This window comes from Condylura cristata, unplaced genomic scaffold (genome assembly GCF_000260355.1).
Source record: "Condylura cristata isolate star-nosed mole 26May11 unplaced genomic scaffold, ConCri1.0 scaffold00025, whole genome shotgun sequence".
Classification (NCBI taxonomy): Eukaryota; Metazoa; Chordata; class Mammalia; order Eulipotyphla; family Talpidae; genus Condylura; species Condylura cristata.
In genome coordinates this window covers 29757074-29775970 of record NW_004567126.1, presented here as the reverse complement: position 1 = coordinate 29775970, position 18897 = coordinate 29757074, and the positions used below count along the sequence as shown (strand labels likewise).

At 64.2% G+C, this 18897-nt stretch overlaps 3 protein-coding genes across 3 annotated transcripts in view; 1 reads left to right on the top strand and 2 right to left on the bottom strand.

Moving 5' to 3' along the window:
* TMPRSS9 (transmembrane protease, serine 9) overlaps positions 1-7253 on the top strand; it is a 23117-nt gene extending 15864 nt beyond the window's left edge. Inside the window, exons 11-18 of the mRNA XM_004688907.2 lie at positions 1931-2102; positions 2635-2906; positions 3390-3526; positions 3704-4103; positions 5676-5850; positions 6119-6384; positions 6489-6625; positions 7016-7253. Coding sequence (XP_004688964.1) covers positions 1931-2102; positions 2635-2906; positions 3390-3526; positions 3704-4103; positions 5676-5850; positions 6119-6384; positions 6489-6625; positions 7016-7177 — 1721 coding nt within the window. The 3' untranslated portion in view covers positions 7178-7253. The remainder of the gene's footprint in view (positions 1-1930; positions 2103-2634; positions 2907-3389; positions 3527-3703; positions 4104-5675; positions 5851-6118; positions 6385-6488; positions 6626-7015) is intronic.
* Positions 7254-7492: 239 nt separating this feature from the next.
* On the bottom strand, positions 7493-8369 carry TIMM13 (translocase of inner mitochondrial membrane 13 homolog (yeast)). Its single transcript, XM_004689375.2, has 3 exons — positions 8193-8369; positions 8041-8109; positions 7493-7910 (listed from the first exon to the last, which is right to left on the bottom strand). The coding sequence occupies exons 1-3, from the start codon at positions 8310-8312 to the stop codon at positions 7812-7814; spliced, it is 288 nt and encodes a 95-aa protein (XP_004689432.1). The 5' UTR covers positions 8313-8369; the 3' UTR covers positions 7493-7811.
* A 2658-nt stretch (positions 8370-11027) lies between these two features.
* LMNB2 (lamin B2) lies at positions 11028-17404 on the bottom strand. The gene is made up of 11 exons (XM_004689374.2): positions 17268-17404; positions 15823-15979; positions 15495-15620; positions 13706-13876; positions 13498-13623; positions 13029-13249; positions 12464-12749; positions 12287-12394; positions 11797-11916; positions 11477-11590; positions 11028-11127 (listed from the first exon to the last, which is right to left on the bottom strand). The coding sequence occupies exons 3-11, from the start codon at positions 15567-15569 to the stop codon at positions 11086-11088; spliced, it is 1263 nt and encodes a 420-aa protein (XP_004689431.1). The 5' UTR covers positions 15570-15620; positions 15823-15979; positions 17268-17404; the 3' UTR covers positions 11028-11085.
* Between the last annotated feature and the right edge of the window lie 1493 nt (positions 17405-18897).

Genomic DNA, 18897 nt, shown 5'->3' with positions numbered 1-18897 from the left:
CCAGGGAGGGCCCTGTGTGTATATTTTAATACTAATCTGCCCCTCAAATTTTTCCTAGACATGCTTGCTTCTTTCTTTTTCCAACTGAGGAGTAAAACCTGCTTATTGGCTTTTACTTTTATTTCCTTTTCAATGGTGGTGACAAACACATAGTGGAAGATCGAACATTCTAGGTATTTTGGAGTACCTAGTTTGGTAATGCTAAATATATTCACCTAGTGAATCTCTATACTAGAACTTTGATGACTTTTGATCCCTATGTGAGTGGAATTATACAGTGTTCATCCTTTGATGACTGGCTGACTTCACTTCAGCCTATCTGGATTTTTTTAAAAAAATTTACACCATAGTCTGGTTTGGGGATAGTTGCTATATTCATAATACCTTCAATTTTTATTTATTTATTTTTTGCATAGAACTGGGTACATTTTTTTAAAAAAAGATTTATTTACTTATGCATACGGAACTGGGGTGCAGGTCAGAGGTGCGGGGGGGGGTGTGAGAAGATTCACCAGAGACAGAGTGGGGAGCAGAACAGGCAGACGGATGAAGCGCCTGGCTGAGGGGAGCAGCGGGCGGGTCAGGAGAGGTCTGCCGTGCCCTGGGGGTCACCTCTGGGGCGGGCGGGGATCAAACTCCTGCTGAAGTGGCTGCAGCTTCTCAGTGCTGAGCTTTTAACCTGTCACGCCACCAGGCAGGGCCCAAAACCTTCAAATGTTTAAGGCTTCCTCTCAGGACAAGGTGCATCTTTCGGCTTATGTCCACCTTCTGCTGAGTGGCCCTTACCGGCACCTCCCTGCCACACACTCCTGCCTGCTGCCTCGCCGTGGCGATGCTGCAATAGATAGAATAAGCGTCTGTGTGCTTTCAACTGCTTGGTAGCTGGACAGCACTCAGAATTCTGTCTGTCCCCAGTTTCTGCAGTTGCTTCTCCTGGATTTTCCTGGTCTACAAGACCAGGAAAGATTTACACCTATTTTTCTTCTAAGGCTTCCAGGACACTAGGTCTTATGCCCCTGATCTATTTTTTGTGGACAGTGCAAATGGCTGCTTCTCGCAGCCAGAATGATCTGTGTCTGCTTTGTCCTCCAGACTGCAGAGGGGCCCGGGCAGGCTCCCTGGGAGTCCGGTGTCTAATCTGGCTGTGCTTAACTTTGGGATTTTCCCGCTAGGCCTCTGCTGCAGATCCTCAGTGATGAAATGTCTTTTTCAAGGGCAAGCTGGAGCTAGAAGTTAGCTTCCCTTTGGCCTTTTCTAAATTTCTACAAACAAGTAACACTGAGAGCTCCTGACATTTTAAAAGACTCCTTTGTAACCCATCATCCCGACTCCTACTTGGTGCTACAGCTTGTCCATGTTTTCCATCTTCAACTACCGTTCCAAATGGAGCAAGCGGACCGCACCCCTCCAGAGAACAGACATGGGTGAAGCAATCTGCTTCCCCGGAGCCCGTGTTCTCGCCTAGGCACTCTGGGGTGCTGCTCGCTTTCCCCACGAAAACCCTGTTCTCTGGCAGCGCCAGAGCTTTGACGCTCTGAATCCCCTAAGTGCGAAGGGAACACCGCTTCTCGCCGGGGTCTCGGTGGCTCGGATCCCGGAAGCTGTCTACCTCACCCAGTGAGGTAGTGTCCCCCACATCTCTCCCTTTCCCCAGGCCCCATAAGCATCCGAGTCCCCACTCTGGGGGCCCCCCTGTGCTCTGCTGTGTCCAGGCCGCCTTGCAGCTCGCCTGTGCCCTGACTGTGGGGCTGCAGGGCTGTTCTAGCAGGTTCGGCTGAGGGGTCCGGACCCTACGTCCTCCCGCCATGCTGGTCCTTGGTCAGGAGACCTCAGGGCACCTCAGACTCCACCTGCCCTCTGTATAGTGAGGATGACGGTTCCGCGGCACAGCTGCGCCGGTAACTCTCCTCCCTCTCCTGTCCCCTCCCAGAGTGCGGGGCCAGGCCGGCTGTGGAGAAGCCCACCAGGATCGTGGGCGGGTCTGGAGCCGCGCATGGGGATGTGCCCTGGCAGGTCAGCCTGAAGGAAGGTTCCCGGCACTTCTGTGGCGCCACCGTGGTGGGCGACCGCTGGCTGCTGTCCGCGGCACACTGCTTCAACCAGTAAGGCCTCTTCAGCCCTGGCGGGGTGCTCAGAACCCCTTCAGGCCCCCAGCATCCCCACACCTGCTGCCCAGGCGTGGTGGGGCCTCGGCAGAGGCAGCGCCTCCTCCCAGGCTCACGGCCCAGGGGTCTGGATGTTCGGTTTACCCGGGAGGGAGGCGTGGGGGCCTGGGGTGTCGTCTTCAGCACCTGGACCTGGGCTTCAGCTTCTGGGGGAAGTGTCGAGCTGGTCTTTGGAGGCCACAGGGGCCGTGGGGGCGGGGGCCTGGGCGTCCCCTCGCTCCAGAGCCAGCGGCTTTGCCTTCAGTGGTGCTAAAGCTTCGGGGCCCCTCACTGCTGCCACCAGGCACAGGTCCTCCCTGCCTTGCCAGCCGCCCTCCCAGGCTAGGCCCACTTTGGGGAAGCAGCTCGGTGACCCCTTCTCTCCCCCACCCCAGAACTGAGGGACTGAAAAGTAACCTGCGCCCCGCAGCAGTACCCGACTGCCCGGGGTGGGGCTGTTGGCGGGTGTCTGAGCGACCTTTGTTGGCAGCACAAAGGCGGAGCAGGTGCGGGCCCACCTGGGCACAGCATCCCTCTCGGGCATCGGGGGGAGTCCAGTGAAGATGGGGCTCAAGAGAGTGCTGCTGCACCCCCACTACAACCCGGCCATCCTGGACTTCGACGTGGCGGTGCTGGAGCTGGCGGGGCCCCTGGTCTTCAACAAGCACGTCCAGCCAGTCTGCCTGCCTCTGGCCATCCACAAGTTCCCCGCGGGCCGCAAGTGCGTGGTCTCTGGCTGGGGTAACACACAGGAGGGGAACGGTGAGCTCTGGGCCAGGGCAGGGTATGTGGGCCCCCGGCCCCCCTTGTCTCCCCCCACCATCTGCAAACTCCTCAGCTCCCCTCCCCGCCAGAGGCGGAAGACGCCGTGAGCTGCCGGTGTGAAGAGGTTGTGCTGGCCCGCAGCCAGCCCACTGCTGTGCAGACCGTGCGTGGGGGCTGCTTCCTGCTGCCAACACGGGCCTGCGTGGTGCCCACAGAGGCTGCTGGCCCCTGAGAGGGAAAACATTTATTCTCTGGCCTTCACAGAAATGTTGACGACCCTCATGCTATCCCCTTCAGGGCCCCTGAGAGTTCACGTTTTCTTGCAACCTCCCCGAGGTGCTGGGGAACCCGCGGTGGGGGGTCCCTGGGCCCAGTCCGGCTCCAGGAGCAGGGCCTTCTCCCCAGTCCCGAGCTTCGGCCTCCTGGGGGGGCTGGGCAGACAGGGGGTGCCACCAGCCCTCTAAGCGGTGTTTCCTGCAGCCACCAAGCCTGACGTTCTGCAGCGAGCGTCCGTGGGCATCATAGACCAGAAGGCCTGCAGCTCCCTGTACAACTTCTCCCTCACTGACAGGATGCTGTGCGCCGGCTTCCTGGAGGGCGGCGTGGACTCCTGCCAGGTGAGCTGCCAGCTCGCGGTGCTTCTGGGCGAAGCCTCCGCCGTCCTCCCCTTCTGCTCACCCTAACCTGCAGCAGAGAAGGGAAGGCACGCTCACACCTCGGAGCTTCACGGAGTTTGGAGGCCGAATGTCTTGGGAGGCTCGGGATGGTCAGCCAGCCCTCCTTCCTCTTTCCAGGGTGACTCTGGGGGGCCGCTGGCCTGTGAGGAGACCCCCGGCGTGTTTTATCTGGCGGGGATTGTGAGCTGGGGAATCGGCTGTGCTCAGGCCAGGAAGCCCGGCGTGTACGCCAGGATCACCAGGATGAAGGGCTGGATCCTGGACGCCATGTCTCCCCGCCCCCGCCCCACGCCGGCGCCCTCCCCCACCAGGATGCCCACCGCTGCCAGCCGCAGCCCGCGGACACTGGCGGGGCTCACGGCCCCCTGGGTTACCACCGGCAGACCCGCCCCTGGGCTCACCAGCGGAGCCACCAGCCAGCCTGCCAACAGGACAGCCGCAGCCTTGGGCACCTCCACTCGGCAGCAGACGCCTCTGGCCGAGGCCCCAGAGACCACCAGGGGCCCCCAGCTGCCAGGTACCAGGGAGGGAGTGACCCCGGGCGGGGCCTGGGCATCCCGGCTCGGGCAGCACAGTCCGCTGTCCGGAGCCGGTCCGGCGCAGTGGGGCGTCTCCTGGGCGCCGCTCCTGGGCGCGTGGGGGCCGCCGGCCACCTGCTGACCTCAAGCGACCTGCGTGTTGACCCCACCTCCGGCAGCCATGTTGGATTAGATTCACCCAATGGGCTCCTTTCAGCTTAGTTACTTAAAACCTGCTTGAGTCGTGTCCTGGCGTCAGCTCATGAATTGGGGAAACGGGCGGGCCCTGCTATGTCCTGACAGTGGGACGCGGGTCACGCACAGCACCTGGGCAAAGCCGTGTCCTGCAGCGTGTCCGTGGGCAGGGGGCTGTGGGGCCCCGGACGGGCTCCCAAGGGCAGGGGGCGAGTCACCCCACCCCCAGCAGTCGCAAAGCCTCCTCTCGGCTTCCGTGTGAGCACCGGGGGGCAGAGGGCCAGACCCTTAGCGCGGCCACACGGCATCACACGGGGGAGCAAGACAAAGCGAGGGGGCTGGGGTGCCGGACCCACAGGAGCCATCACGGGGTGCTGTGGGCCCAGCTTGAGCGCAGAGGCAAGAGCAGTGCAGCCACACGTCCCTAGCAATGGGGACACGGCCTGAGAGGCCACCGGGTGACACGGCACGGCCAGGCCCTGCGGGCGCCCGGCAGGCGGTCAGGGCCACCACGCCCCAGAACATGCCCTTTGGCGACCTGTGACACGCACGAGGGCTGCTGGCAGAGAACGTGCCCTTGGGACCTTTCCACTCGCGGACGAAGCGTCAATCTTTATTAAATGTCCATCAGAACTGGACCAAGCTGCCTATCTGTAGGTCAAAGTGAAATCCCATCTCATGCAGCCGCCTCCACAGGGCTCAAGGATAAGCTGGCAGGTGCCACGCCCGCGGCTCCGGAGTGAGGGCAAGCGCTGGCCGCCCTGGCCGCGGACTGCGCTAGGTGGGCGGCTCCGCCGGCCGGCCCCTGCCTCAGCTCCCCACCCTGGTCTCGGCGGGAATGAGCCCGTGAGCAGGGGCCAGTGCCGGGGTGCCTCTGCCAGGGGTGCGGGGTCCTCTGAGGAAGGAGGATGGCGTGGGAGGCCGGCGGGTGCCTGGCAGGAGACGAGGTGAGCCCCGTGGTTCCCTCAGCCTTGGGCCGAAGGGGCTCCCCACGCCGCCGGGAGGGGCGGCAGCTAGGTCTGCGGGAGCCATCAGCCCGCACCCAGGCACCCCGCGGGGGCCGCTGCCACGGGCGTCTTGACACCGGTGTCCTGAGGGTGCTCGGGGAGGGCAGACGTGGGCTTTGGGGCATCAGCCTGCAGGCGGCATCGGGAAGGGCACTGGTCTCCCAGGGACCTAGAGCTCCAGAGGGCTCCGAAGGCAGCTCCCGCTGACTCAGCGAGACTGGCCAACGCGAGGTTCTGGGGAGCACACTGAAAGGCACCGCCAGCGTGACCTGAGGAAAGCCCAGGGGCCGAGTCGGGGGCCAGCAGCGGTCCCGGCTGCCCCGGGGGGCCTGCCCCCACCTCTGCTGACTGGAGCTGGCTTCCCCGCAGACTGCGGACTGGCACCGGCTGCGGCGGGACTGACCAGGATCGTGGGCGGCAGTGCCGCGGGCCACGGGGAGTGGCCGTGGCAGGTCAGCCTGTGGCTGCGACGCCGGGAGCATCGCTGCGGGGCTGTGCTGGTGGCCGAGCGGTGGCTGCTGTCCGCCGCGCACTGCTTCGACGTGTGAGTCCCGCCGGCCCCAAAAGCCCCTCCCGCCGGGGCATGTGGTCATGGGGTCACGGGGCGCCCTTGGCTCTTCTGAGCTGACCACACAGCACTGGGGGGGAGGTCGGCCTGGCACACCCCACACCCCCAGGGCATCGAGCCTAGCCTGCAGGCCACGGGGAGTGTCTGGGTAACTGGGGTCCAGGCCCAGCACCTGCCCTGGGGGCACACGCGAAGCCCCTGCCACGTGGGCCCAGGCTGAAGCCTGTCCCCGCACGCCTGCCAGCTACGGGGACCCCACGCAGTGGGCGGCCTTCCTGGGCACGCCGCTGCTGGGCGGCGCCGACGGGCAGCTGGCGCGGGTGGCGCGCATCTACAAGCACCCCTTCTACAACCTGTACACGCTGGACTACGACGTGGCGCTGCTGGAGCTGGCGGGGCCCGTGCGCCGCAGCCGCCTGGTGCGGCCCATCTGCCTGCCCGAAGCGGCCCCTCGGCCCCCCGACGGCACCCGCTGCGTCATCACCGGCTGGGGCTCGCTGCGAGAGGGAGGTAGGTGCGGTGGGGGCCGGGCACCCTGGGGCGGGGACCCGCGCGGGGCAGCGGGGAAAGGAAAGGTGGGAGACGCCGCAGTCTCAGCCGCGCTCCCGCACCAGGGGCCGCGGCGCGGCGGCTGCAGAAGGCGGCCGTGCGCCTCCTCAGCGAGCAGGCCTGCCGCCGCTTCTACCCGGTGCAGATCAGCAGCCGCATGCTGTGCGCAGGCTTCCCGCACGGCGGCGTGGACAGCTGCTCGGTGAGGCCTGCCCTTCCAGCTGGGGACGCCCGGGGCAGAGGAAGCAGGGGGCTGACAGGCCACCGGGAGGGCCAGGTTCCCGGCTCCCAGCCCCCCGCGGGCCCCTCCTCAGGTGCACACGTCTCGAGGCGACTCACGCAGCTCCCGGTTAAGCCTGAGGAAAACCCACCGGACAGATAACCACTTACGGGCACCCACTCTGAGACCCCCCTCTACCGCCTCCTGGCCTCTCCCGCAGGCAGTGGCTGCGGCGAGGTTCTGTTTGGCTCGGGGGCCGGCGGCTGGTGTCCGTGTCTGCCAGGCAGAGGAAACCCGGGCACGCTCCCCGGTCCCAGGCTGCGGCGGAGGGGCCTCCGGCCCCCTCTAAGAACCTTTTCTCTCTCCTCTCAGGGTGATGCTGGGGGACCCCTCGCCTGCAGGGAGTCTTCCGGCAGATGGGTGCTAACCGGGGTTACCAGCTGGGGTTATGGCTGTGGCCGGCCCCATTTCCCAGGTGTCTATACCCGGGTGGCTGCTGTGCGGGGCTGGATCGGGCAGAACATCCAGGAATGACCACCACGTGGCCGCCCAGACTCAGGACCAGAGATGCAAAGGCAGGAGCGTGGCCAATCCCAAAGGGGGAGTCCAGGTGGTGGGTGGGACCGGGCTGCAGATGGTTTACTGAATATTTTGTTGCAATAAACACAGCCCCTGGTTCCTCACCTGCTGGCTACATATCTACACGTCTTGGAAAGGACCCCCCCCAGCAGGGGTCCAGAGTGGGCAGGGGGTGAAGGGCGGGAAGAAAGAGGTTCCGATGGATGAGCTAGGTACCAGTGTCAAAGGGCATCTTTCCCCAGATGCCCCCTGCAGTGAAGACACACAGGGTTCTCTCTGCCCACCTGTCCTCTAATTTATTGGCTCCTGGACGTCACAACCCAGTCCCCCACCCCTCAACAACTCAATACCCAGGGTATGAGGTTGACTTGGGCCCACCAGGGGAGGTCCTGCCAGATGGCTAGCGCTTTTGAAAGTTCCAGGGCCCCCCAAGAGCCACGATACACTCGCTGGCAGGTTTGGGAGGGCTGCGAAATCACAACTGTCCCAGCAGTAGGGCACTCGCTGGTCCCCAAGACGAGCACTTATGGAGATGAAACGGGGTGGGGGCGACCTGTTGGGGGGCCGCCTGTTGGAGGGGCTCCCGCGGTCACATGTTGGCCCGTTCCCGCTGCAGCCTTGAGTTGTAGGCGCGGGACACTGTGTTCCAGGCGTCCATGTAGCGGTCCATGCACATGGCGATGCACTTCTGCAGGTAGGGAGGGCGCCCAGGTAAGGCGAGCCGGCCAGCCCTCCCCCCAACCCGGGACAGCGAAGTGCGCACGCGCAGGGGACCCCGCCGCGACGCCCCATGACTACGTCGCGCTCGTGGGTCTCACCTGTTCCGAATTGTCCAGCGAGCCCCCCGGTTTCCCGATGCACTTCCGGAAGCATTTGTCTGTCATCCTCTGTGGGAACAGGCGAGCCCTGAGCCGCAGTCCGCCCCGGCAGCCCCCCGCCCTCGGCCCCAGCCCCGGTCCGCGTCCCACACCTGCAATAGCTCCTGCGCATTGGCCACGGCGATCTGCACCTTCACCTGCTCCATGATGAGACCCGGGTCCAGCTTGCCGCCGCCGGAGCCCCCGAAATCCGAGCCAAAGCCGCCCTCCATGGCGCCGCAGTCAACGGGACTGAGGCCGCATGCGCCGACCCGTAGCTGCGCCGGAAGCCGGCCGGCCGCCCGGGGCACCGCGGGAGAGGCAGTCGGAGGGCCGTGGGCGGGGCGACTACAACTCCCGTGAGGCCGCGGGGCTCTGCGCGCAGGCGCCCCGAAGCGGCCGTGGCCGAGCGCGGCGGCGTCGGGCGGTCTCGGGCGAGGCTTGCGCTGGGCGCGAGGCCGGGGCGTCGCCCGGGGCCTGGGCTCCGCCCTCGGAGTCGCCGCGCTCGCGGAGCCGCGGGGAGAGCCTCGAGCGACACTTCGGGGCCGGGGCGCCCGGGACCGGCGCTGGGGCGGCGGAGCAGGCGAAGGCAGCACTTAAAACCAAAACGTTTATTGGAGTGGCGTACAAAAGGTTCCAGTCATAAAATGTATATTACAAACCAGTGGGAAGACGCTCGGCATGCAGCGCCTATAAACGACGCGGCGGCTCCCGCTGCCACGCTGTCCTGGCGACTCGACGCGGGGCCTTCGGTGCCCTCCACAGGCAGCTGCGGGAGGGCGGAAACCCGTCCTCGACGGGAAGTAGCTGCGACCAGGTGGCTGGCCGAGCGCCCCACTGCTGGACTGGCCGGTCCGTTCTCTAGCAGTCACGTGGTGGGGCTTAAACAAAAGAATCCTTCTGCATTACTTTAAGTGGCTTAAAGTGAAGCAGGCCAAGGACACATGCGCAGCTCCCAGACCACAGTCATTTCAACAATGAACTCTACTCGGTCCCCCAAAACTTCATTACCAATGGCTGTTGCTAACTGGGTACCCAGCCGGCTTCCGCTGTCCCCACCAGTGCAGGGCACCTCAGGGACTGGGCCACCTCCCAAGACCTCAGCCAGGCAGGCCAGCAGAACTTTGATGTGAGAGCTAGCCCCCCATCCACGCATCTGGGGTCCTCAGGGAGCGTGTGTACCCTTCCCTTCCCGTTCACACGCTCAGCCTGCAAAACCACTTCAGCAAATCCTAGAACCCCCATCCCAGACACAACGTAGACCCTCCAGAGTCCAAAATAATGTGAAGGGTGTGGCTGAGATCAGTGCACCCTCCAGTCTCTGGGGCCAAGACCCACGCTCACCAGTGGCACCTGCTCTGCAGACCCTTCACGGTCCACATGGGCCGGCTTACAGGGAGATGGCAGGCAGGCAGGCATAAGAAGCCAGTGGGGGCACCGGTGCCCCCTCCCCCCCGAGCTGGCAACACGCCAGGTGCACACCAACAAGGTGGTGTCTACACTTCGGGGAGGGAGTCCTTTGGTAGGGCATTTCCCTCTGCAGGGGAAAAACAGAACTTGGGTCAGGGAAGAACCCAGAACTTAAAACCAAGCGCTGCAGGCAGCTCCGACATGCAGCGGCATCTACTGACCACGGCACTCTCGTGGCCTGGGGCTCAATCTCTGGCTCCTCATCATCAGCAATTCCCAGGGAGAGCCGGACACTTGGCCATGGGCAGGAAGGCAGGCGTGCCGCCCCCAGCCCAGAGTGACCGCCGAAGGCCAGAACTTGCTCAGGCTGTCTGGGGGACAGCACACCTTCAAGGCTCAGTGTTGCATCTTTAAGACTCGAGCTGCACTTTCTGCAGGGGGAGAGCTGCCACGTGGGGGTCCAGAGACAGGCACCCCCTATGCCACGGCTCGGGGCTGCCCTGGTGTGAACCCTGGCGTGGGATCCGGCAATCTGTGTACTGACCCATGTAAAAAAATAAATATCCATTAAAAAAATAACTTCTGTGTATCTATGTGGAAGGAGGTGTAAACGGTGAGCTAATGCACACGGGGGTGCCAGAGGCCTAGCGCCGGCCAGAGGATGACGAGACTGGCGTGTCTGTCTGAGGAACAATTTTAGCAAGGAAAGGGCAGATCAAAGCTACAACATCGATATATGCATTAAGAATATATATAGAAATAGGGGTCACTCAGCCCCATGCACAAGGCACAGAGTCGGAAAACGGAGTCCAAGGGCTCTCCCGGAAGTCAGTCACTGTCCTCCTGATGGGAGGCCCCAGCGTGGCTGCATGTGGACTGTTGTTCTCAAACTGGCAAGTGCTTCTGAGGGGACCAGACTCGGCCCCTTGACATTTATTTACCTGGGTGACGCCTCAGCGGGGGGCTGTCTGTTCCCCAGGCCGCTTCCCTCAGGCCCTGCTGTCCTGCGGCTGAAGAACTCAACTGCGGAAGGGCAGGCCCCAGAGCATCGTGACGCGGGTGGGCAGAGTAGGGACGGTGGTGGACGGGATGGTAAAAACCTGACTCCCGGCTGCTCATTCCAAACTGATTCACGTGTTACGTAAAATTACGTAGATTTCTGGCGATGCCCCTGCCTACCACCAGGTTGAACCGGATTCTAAACCTGGTTTTTAAAAAAGCTTTAAAAAGACAACGGTTACGGTCTCAATCACCATGTCACGCACATAGGCCCTCGCCTGTCCCTGCCTGTCTGTGGTGGGGGAGGGCAGAGGACGGCCCCAAGGGCCCGCCAGGCCCGCCCACCACCCGACCTTCTTGCGTCAGGTTCCTGGGTCTTGAGTTCAACCACATGGTGAAATGGGCACCAAAAAAGTCTTGACGGTGGTGATGCAGACAGTGAGCGTCCACCACAGAAAGAGCGACAGAGACCCACCCCCACACCCTGGAGGTTTGCTTAAAAATTTTCTAGAAATATATCAAGGACTAAACAAAGCCAATGATATAAAAATAGTCTTCAGTGGCTCTGGGAAGAGATGTGTGAGGAGGAAATTCCATTCACATCACGCGGCAGCCTCGAGAGGTGGTCCTGGGGTCCCCCTGGAAGGAAGGACAGCGCAGTTAGGTGGGGTTTGTGTCCACGCGAGTAGGCAGGTGGCTGGCTGTACCCACGACCCGTGCAGGGAGGGCTGAAAGCTCAGCTCTCAAGATGACGGGGCCGGGGCTCGGAACACTCCGTGTCGTCCTCCCCTCTGCTCTGGGCCACACATCGCAACTCTTATGTTTCAGTTGCGTGACCCCCTCTAACAAAGGGGTGGCTCCCGGGCTGTGTCTCTCCCGGTCACGGGTGTCTCGTCAGGAGGACACTTGAGCACTCGGTCTAGCTGCAGCCCAGACACGGCACCTGGGAGCATGCGTGCGTGTGCGTGCGTGCGGCCCAGGCGCCTACCTGCTGATGGAAAAGATCCTCTTCCCCGAATTCCGCTTCCTCCTCTTCTCCCTCCTCCCCGTTCTCAGTCTCCCGAGCCGCGGAGGTCTGCTTCACGGTTCTCATGGCCACTTCCTGGTGGAGACGAGAGCCCGACACTAGCCAAGCGGCGAGAGCGGGGTGGCCGAGCTCACCCCACGCCAGGCCAGGGCTGCCTGTGTCGGCCCTGCTGGCCAAAGCTCACCTCAGAGCTCCTGCCCCAAACAGCGGAACTGTGCTGGGTGGACCCCAGGTCTGGGACAAAAAGTGCCCGCCCCTGCCCATCCAGCCCAGGTACCCACCTCCCCGTCAGCATTGACCAGGACGGTCCGGAAGCTCTCGCCCACGCCCCAGCTGTTCTGGCTCTTCCACACGAGTGTTGAGGGGGGGCTGTGGGCCACCCCCGCACCAGCTGCCCACACCTAGGGACAAAGAAGGGCCTTGTCATTGACCACGACTGGGTCCCAGGCAAGGACCAACAGTCTCCCTCCATGCCCCTGGCACTCAGGCCTTCTGGCCCTATTTGGCCCGACCCTGGTGACGGTCTCCAGGCTAGGAGAAGAGACGGAGGCTCCCCGAGGCCGAGAGCTCATCTTAGCAGCGGGCCAGGCCGGGATCTGGGGCCCCCACCACTGGACTTAACGCCCGCCTGTGCAGATCCCCTCCGCCGTGGGACCCGGCCACAGCCACACAGGTCACCGTGACCAGACAGCGGGTGGCTGTTCTCAGGGCTGGCCAGAGCACAGCCCCAGCCCCCAACAGTGGCCCGTCTGTCCCGCTGCTGCCACCTACCGTGACGGTCTGGCCAGCCCGCAGCACATACTTGGGCGTGAACTTGTAGGCGATCTCCTCCCCTTCCACCAGCTGCCTCTTAATCTTCCAGTTGCCCAGGGACTGATCCTGGCAGGGAGACAGACGCCTGACACACAGCTCTACATGACCCCCGGGACCTCCCCTGCTGGCTCTCACCTTGCCTGAGTTGTTCTTGAGCTGCACAAACTTGCCCTCCAGGTCGACGTCCTCGATGCTGACGCTGCCTGACGCCGAGGCCTGCTGGGCCAGGTGGAAGCTGCTGCTGCTGCTGCTGCTGCCGGTCCCGATGCCACTGGAGCCCGTGCCCGGCGGCTCCTCTGCCTCCAGCCGCTTTCGCTTGCCGCGGCCTGAGCGCCCAGCGGTGGACACGCTGCTGCCGCTGCTGCTTGAAGTGGCCCGAGAGATGGTCACCCGCGATGAGGGGCTGGGGGATAGTTTCAGCCTGCCGGGGGGAGAGGGCGGCAGTTGGCAGAGGCCCAGAGCCAGCCGGCCGGGCCTGACTGGGGCAGCGGCCCAGGACAGGCGGGCCGGGCGGCACACGGTCGTCCACAGAGCGGCAGCAGCCCTGCCCGGCCCGGCCCTCACCCTGCCCCTCCGCTGCTCTCCCCGGGTCCCCTTCTCACCCCTCTGACCCACTTCTCTTGCTCCCGCACCTCACTGCACCTCCTCACCCTCTCCAGTCCCTTCCCTCCTCAGCCCTGGGGCGCCCGCCCGCGCCCACCTCTCTTCCTCGCCCTCTAGCAGCTTGCGGTACGCGTTGATCTCCATGTCCAGGGCCAGCTTGACATCCAGCAGCTCCTGGTACTCGGCCAGCTGCTGCTGCATCACGTCCCGCATCTCGGTCATCTCCCGCTCCTTGGCGTCCAGCATCTTTCGGAACTTGTCCCGCTCCCCAGCCATGGCCTCCTCTAACTCTCGGATCCGGTCCTCAGCGGCACTGGCCTGGGGAGTGAGAGGAGGTCGGCCAGGTGGGGTCAGTGCAGGCTGGCCAGTGCTGGGCCTGGAGGAAAGCCCAGGGACTGTGGCCTCTGTCCTGTTTCCCCAGCGGGGGCAGGGCCCCCCCACGGGTGGAGGCCAGACGCCGGCTGCCGGGGGCGGGGCTAGTCAGTGCTCTGGGCCCAGGCAGCAAGCCACGGGGTGGCCGCAGAGCAGAGGCGGCCCCCGCCCTGGGGCCCGGCGCCCTCGGTCACCTGCTTCTGTAGCCCAGAGAGCTGGTAGCCCAGGGACTCGAGCCGCATGTGGGCTTCCTTCAGCTCCTCCCGGGCAGCGCTGGCCGCTTTGTCGTTCTGGTCAGAGCTCAGCTTGGCGTGGTCCAGCTGAGGAGACACGGGTGGACGGTGAGCGGCCGGTGCCGGCAGGGCAGGGCCACGCGGCCGCGCCCGCCGCGCCGCGCCGCACCTTGGTCTGGTAGGTCTGCTCCAGCTCCAGCTTGTAGAGCCGCACTTGCTCGTCGTGCTGGCTGCGAAGCCCCTCCAGCGCCTGCGCCATCTTGAAGTCGTACTCCTGCTGCCGGCTGCTGTCCACCTCCACCAGGCGGCGCTCGTGCCGCCGCCGCGTCTCCCGCACCTCCTGCCGCGGCCACAGGGGCGGTCAGGGAGGCGCCGCGGCGGCCGGGGCCACCAGCCCGGCCCGGCCCCCAGTGCTCTTCACCCAAGCAAAGGCCCAAACCGGGCCTCAAACCCTCGGAACGACGACCTCCGGGAGTCGCTACCCAGCCACCACCGTGGACGCACAGCCACGCGACCATCAGTGGACACCACAATGCAAATGTCCGCTAGCGAACGAAGGACAAAATACGACGAGTCTGCACACACTGACTACAGTGTGGCACAGTACGCAGCCACCAAAAGGCCGCTCGGCCCACAGGGTGAGCCCACTGACGAGGAACGTCCCACAGACAGCGGGGCCACGCTCACGTGCGGGGGGAGGGCCGGGGACTTCTTTTGAGTGGTAATGTACTAAATGCCACTAAACTGCATGCTTTCGAGTGGTTCACTTTTATCAAATTATGAAAAGCCGAGTTAGAAAAAAAACCCAGAATGCTAAATAGGAACGAACGTGCGGGCAAATACAGGACAGGTCTGTGAGGACAGTCTAACCCACTGGAACCTGAAGGCTTACGGGGGGACGCGTGTCAAGCTGCTATCAGGAAACGAGCCCAGGGCTACCAGACTCGGGGGCCGCGAGACCAGCCCTGGACACCCGTGGGGGTGCGCCCTGGCTAAACCGGCCGTGGGCCTGGCCCACGCAGCCGCTGCCACCACCACGTCAAGCAGGCGGCCGGGGGACCGGAGCTCGCTGGCACTGCCCTCGGACAGACCCGGGCCCCAGGAGACAGGGCACCCCGTCCGCGCGCCCCCGTCACATGTTGCCACACGGGTAAAAACCAAGAACTGGTGAACCTCGTGGCCCCGGGGACCCTGCCCAGCCCCACCACCAGAGCACCCACCTTCATGGTGCCCCCCACAGCTCTCTGCCAGGGCCTCCTGGTGGTTCTCCTCACAGATTCTCGCTGGAAGCTCCTCAAAGCCCACCTCAGCCTCCCCCTCCAGAGTCTCTGCACTGTTCCCTTCACAATTCCCCTCACAGGCTCCTTCAAGGGCCCCTCGGCAGGTTCCCCCATGGGAGCCTTCACGAGTACCGGCCCCGGCCCCCCCGCAGGTTCCCTGTGGGCACCCCTCGTGGCCCCCGAGGCCCGGGCAGGGACTGGCTGGCGCGCAAGGGCGCTCCTCAGCCGCATGGGCATCCTGCCTGCTCGCGGCTCCCGGGCAGTAGCTGCAGGTGCTGGCTGGCCCCCGAGTTCCGCTCTGGGACCTGACAGCACAATGGGCTCTGTGATGACATGGGAGGTGCCATGAGCCAGAGACGGGGCCCCTCTTTCTGACAGAGGCATGTGTATTGGGATGAGTGGTGGCCCCCCAAAGCTGTGCCTACATCCTAACCCTGAGTGGGGCCTTTGGAAAATGGGCCTCACAGAGTGAAGGGTCTGGAGGTGAGAGCTGCCTGGATTATCGGGCAACGTCCTTGTAAGAGACAGGAGCGCCCAGAAGGCGCCGCACTGCGCTGAGCTGGGACGCGGGGCAGCAGGCTGGAGGAGGACAGAGCCCCGCTGCGTGTCGGCGCCTGCCTGTGGTGCTTCGAGACGCTGCCGGGACGGGCCGCCCAGGCTGGGCGCCCAGCGACACACCTCCTCAAAGACGCTCTTCCGGAAGTCCAGCTCCTCCTGCAGGCTCTGGCAGCGGTTCTCCAGGTCCACGCGCATCAGCGTCTCCTTCTCCAGCTGCTTCTTGGCCACCGCGTGGCCGTCCTCTGCCTAGGGGGTGGACAGTGAGGACAATCTCCTGCTGGAGCACGCGGTTCCCGGGCCACGGAGCCCCTTCCATCTATGAGCTCCAAAGGGGAGTCTGACTGCGTCAGGGCAGCGGCTCTCACCTGCCAGGCCCTCGGCCGCCGGCCCAGCACCTGAACGTGCCCATCTTCACGGGGCTTGTGCCCACTGAGGCCCCAGTGCCTACCTTGGCCAGCTGGGCCCGCAGCTCAGCCACCTCGTTCTCCAGGCTGCGCTTGTCACTGAGGGCAGCGGCCAGCTCCGCCTCGCTCCGGTGGAACAGGGACTCCAGGTCCTTCACGCGGCCCTGGGCCACCGTGAGCTCCCCCTCCCTCTTCTTGGAGCTGGAAGTCAACAGCAGAAGTTAGCAGGCGGGGGCCCTCGAGGGCAGGCTGCTCCCTCAGTAGGGGCCCTGGGCCCTGGGTACAAAGCTCCCTGTCTGGGGGCAGGTCGAGCAACATCACAGGCCTCACCCACTCAATACCAGTTGCCCCCTGGTGTGACACCAGGGATGTCCCCAGATAGTGCCACTGTCCCTGTGGCTGGGACACAGCCTGAGCTGAGACACAGGGCCGGGGCCGGAGTGTCTCCTGTGTCCTGCTCCTGTGAGGTGAGGTGGCGTAAAGCCCAGCCACCCCTGCCACAAGGCTGACGCTGTCACCAGCAGCCCTGGGGACCCTGCCCAGCTCGGCACCAGCGTCCCAGGTCTTGGGGTTCTTCAGCTGAAGCCGCAGTGTGGCTGTTCCACTTGCGGGGGGAGGGGGCTAGAGCCCACATTCCTGGAGGAGATGTGCAGGGACCTCTCTGGTTGCCACTCTGTGGAGCTGGTGTTCCCGGACGCACGGCCCCACCCGACACTGAAGCACCCCTGCGCGTGCAGAACTTTCTCTGGAGTGCAGACAGCAGCGGCTGTGTCTGAAGGACACGCAGACGCAGAGAAGGGTCACGGTGGCTGGACTCTGTGCGGCAGGTGCTCCTGCAGGTGGCCTGACCGAGAGCTCAGGAAGAGCCCCAGCGCCCCTCGGGGGGAAGCGCCCGCACAGAGGCCAGGGTTGGGGCGAGGGCAGGCCCGTGAGGACAGCACCTCTCACCCAGCACCCAAGGCTCAGGAGATGGGGGAAACTCAACAGTTCTAAGTCTGGGTGGAAAAGAAATGGGACGGTGAGCCCAGGGCGACTGTGAGGCTCGTGGAGATCTGTTTTTCCCCATCATCCTGGAATTCCTTTAACCTTCTCCAAGGAGCACGCGCTCCTTGTAGTTCAAGACTGCTACAAGCGCAGGGGATGATCCGGTCTCCCTGGCCACTTCTGAAACAGGCGGTGGCCCGTGTGCTCTGCCCAAGGCCGGCCAGCTGGGGCCAACCCGGCGCTCTGCTCCGCGCCCAGGAGGTTCCAAGAGGCTGCCAGGAGGAGCCCGTCAGCCGGGTCCGGACCAGGCGGAGCCGGAGACAGGCCCCGGGCTGCCGGGGGTGGGCAAGGGGCAGGGGCGCGTGCAGCTCAGGCGATGCTACCGCGCTGGCTTCTGGCGCGAACCCGTGTCCAAACCCCCCTCGATGGACACAGGCCCCGAAGGCCGAGCGGCCAGCGGAGGGCGAGGGTCCCCGCCGGCACAAAGCCCCAGCGGCAGCCCCACCTCTTGTCGGCCTCGTCCAGATCGGCTCTCAGCTTCCCTATTTCGATCTGCAGCCGGGCACGCTCTCGGGCCGTCTCGTCCAGCACCCTGCGGGCATCGGCTAGCTCCGACTCGTACAGCGTCTTGATGCCACTCACCTGGGGGACAGCAAGGCCCAGGTGAAGGCCCTTCCCCCACGAGGCAGGGGCAGGCCGGAGTGCGTCAGCAAAGCAAACACCCCCAGCGGCTTCCCGATCAGCAGTCCCCCAGATCTGGGGCCTGTCTGACCTGTCCCCAGTCCACGCTCCTCCTCCCCTGCCCGGAAAATGAGCACACAACTCTCTCACCAGCCGCTGTGCCCTGTCTAGGTGCCCAGGGCCGCTCCCGTCGCCTGGGAGCAAGCCAGGACTGGGGGCGCCACCCTGCCCGCTAGGTGCTGCGGTCAGAGAGACCAAGGGGCGCCAGGGCGTGGAGAGATCAGAACGTCCACACCTGGCCAGCGGCGGTGCTGGACACCAGCACCCCACTCCTGGGTGTCTACCAGGAAAATGAATACACGTGCTCCAGACTGCACACACACGTTCACAGCATGATTCACAGCAGCGCAGGCAGCACACACACGTCGCTCACACACAGCGGAGCACAGCCGGCCCAGAAGGAAGCAGAAGCTCTCCCACACCACACGCAGGGGCCGTGAGCAGCATGGGAAATGTCCAGACAGAGGTGGGGCAGTGGGGCAGTGCCAGGGCTTGGGGAGGGAGTGGGAGTGACCACCGACGAGGTTGGGGCTCTTTCTGGGGTGACGGAATGCTCTGGACCTAGAGGGTGACAGCAGCTGCACAACCCTGTGAATACACGAGCCCCTGACTCTGCACTTTAAAGAGGCGACAGGAAAATTGCTAAGACGACGCCATGCGGTGGGTCTGCTGGCCACGGGTCTCCGGAGGTGGGGCTCTTCGGGGTTATAACCAGAATGCAGCCTGTCCATCTGGAGGCTACCACCCCCGACCAGTGGACGACCCCCTCAGTCCAGGTGCTCGGTCACTTCACCCACAGGCTACTGAGAGACGGCTTCGCCCCGTTTCAGGAGGGGGCCAAGGCGTGTGACAGGGAACTGCCTTCCGTCAAGGTCTGGGGCAATTCGGAAAGGGGGCCACACGGCGGTGGGGGGGGGAACCAACAGAATGAGAAGTCCTCCTGTATCCTGGAAGCCCCTCGGGCCCTTCCCGCAGGAGACCACAGGCTGGGCCCTTCGCAGAGATGGTCACTTCAGAGATGGTCACCCTCCATTCCACTTTCTGGGGACTGACTTCTGGAATAAACCTCAAAGCAAGCCCGCCCCAAACACAGCTGGTGCCAAGGCTCGCTCACATGGCTTTGCCCTCTTTCCTCGCCTTCTAGAACTTTCCTAAGTCCAAGGGCAGGTCTGGAGGCCTGACAAAGCCCGGACAGGCTCTGCTACCCAGCCTCCCCCCTCCAAGACTGCAGACGTCCCGGGGCGTGTCTCCGGCCAGAGGGTCTGGGTGGACTGACCCACTGTTTGGTCACCCGCGGGACCTCCTGGGCACCAGTGACCGCGGCGCGCCTGCCATGCGCCGGCAGTGAGGCTCGGTCCTACTCCAGAGCGCCCGCTGCTAGCGACTGCCCCCCT

Coding starts and splice junctions, on each gene's coding strand:
- TIMM13 (XM_004689375.2), bottom strand. CDS start 8,312: ATGGAGGGCGGCTTTGGCTCGGATTTCGGGGGCTCCGGCGGCGGCAAG. Junction 8,110..8,192: donor ATGCGCAGGAGCTATTGCAG/GTGTGGGACGCG, acceptor CTGTTCCCACAG/AGGATGACAGACAAATGCTT. Junction 7,911..8,040: donor CGCTGGACAATTCGGAACAG/GTGAGACCCACG, acceptor CCCTACCTGCAG/AAGTGCATCGCCATGTGCAT.
- LMNB2 (XM_004689374.2), bottom strand. CDS start 15,569: ATGCGCGTGGACCTGGAGAACCGCTGCCAGAGCCTGCAGGAGGAGCTG. Junction 11,917..12,286: donor GGGCTGGCCAGACCGTCACG/GTAGGTGGCAGC, acceptor CTTTGTCCCTAG/GTGTGGGCAGCTGGTGCGGG. Junction 11,591..11,796: donor TGGTCAATGCTGACGGGGAG/GTGGGTACCTGG, acceptor CGTCTCCACCAG/GAAGTGGCCATGAGAACCGT.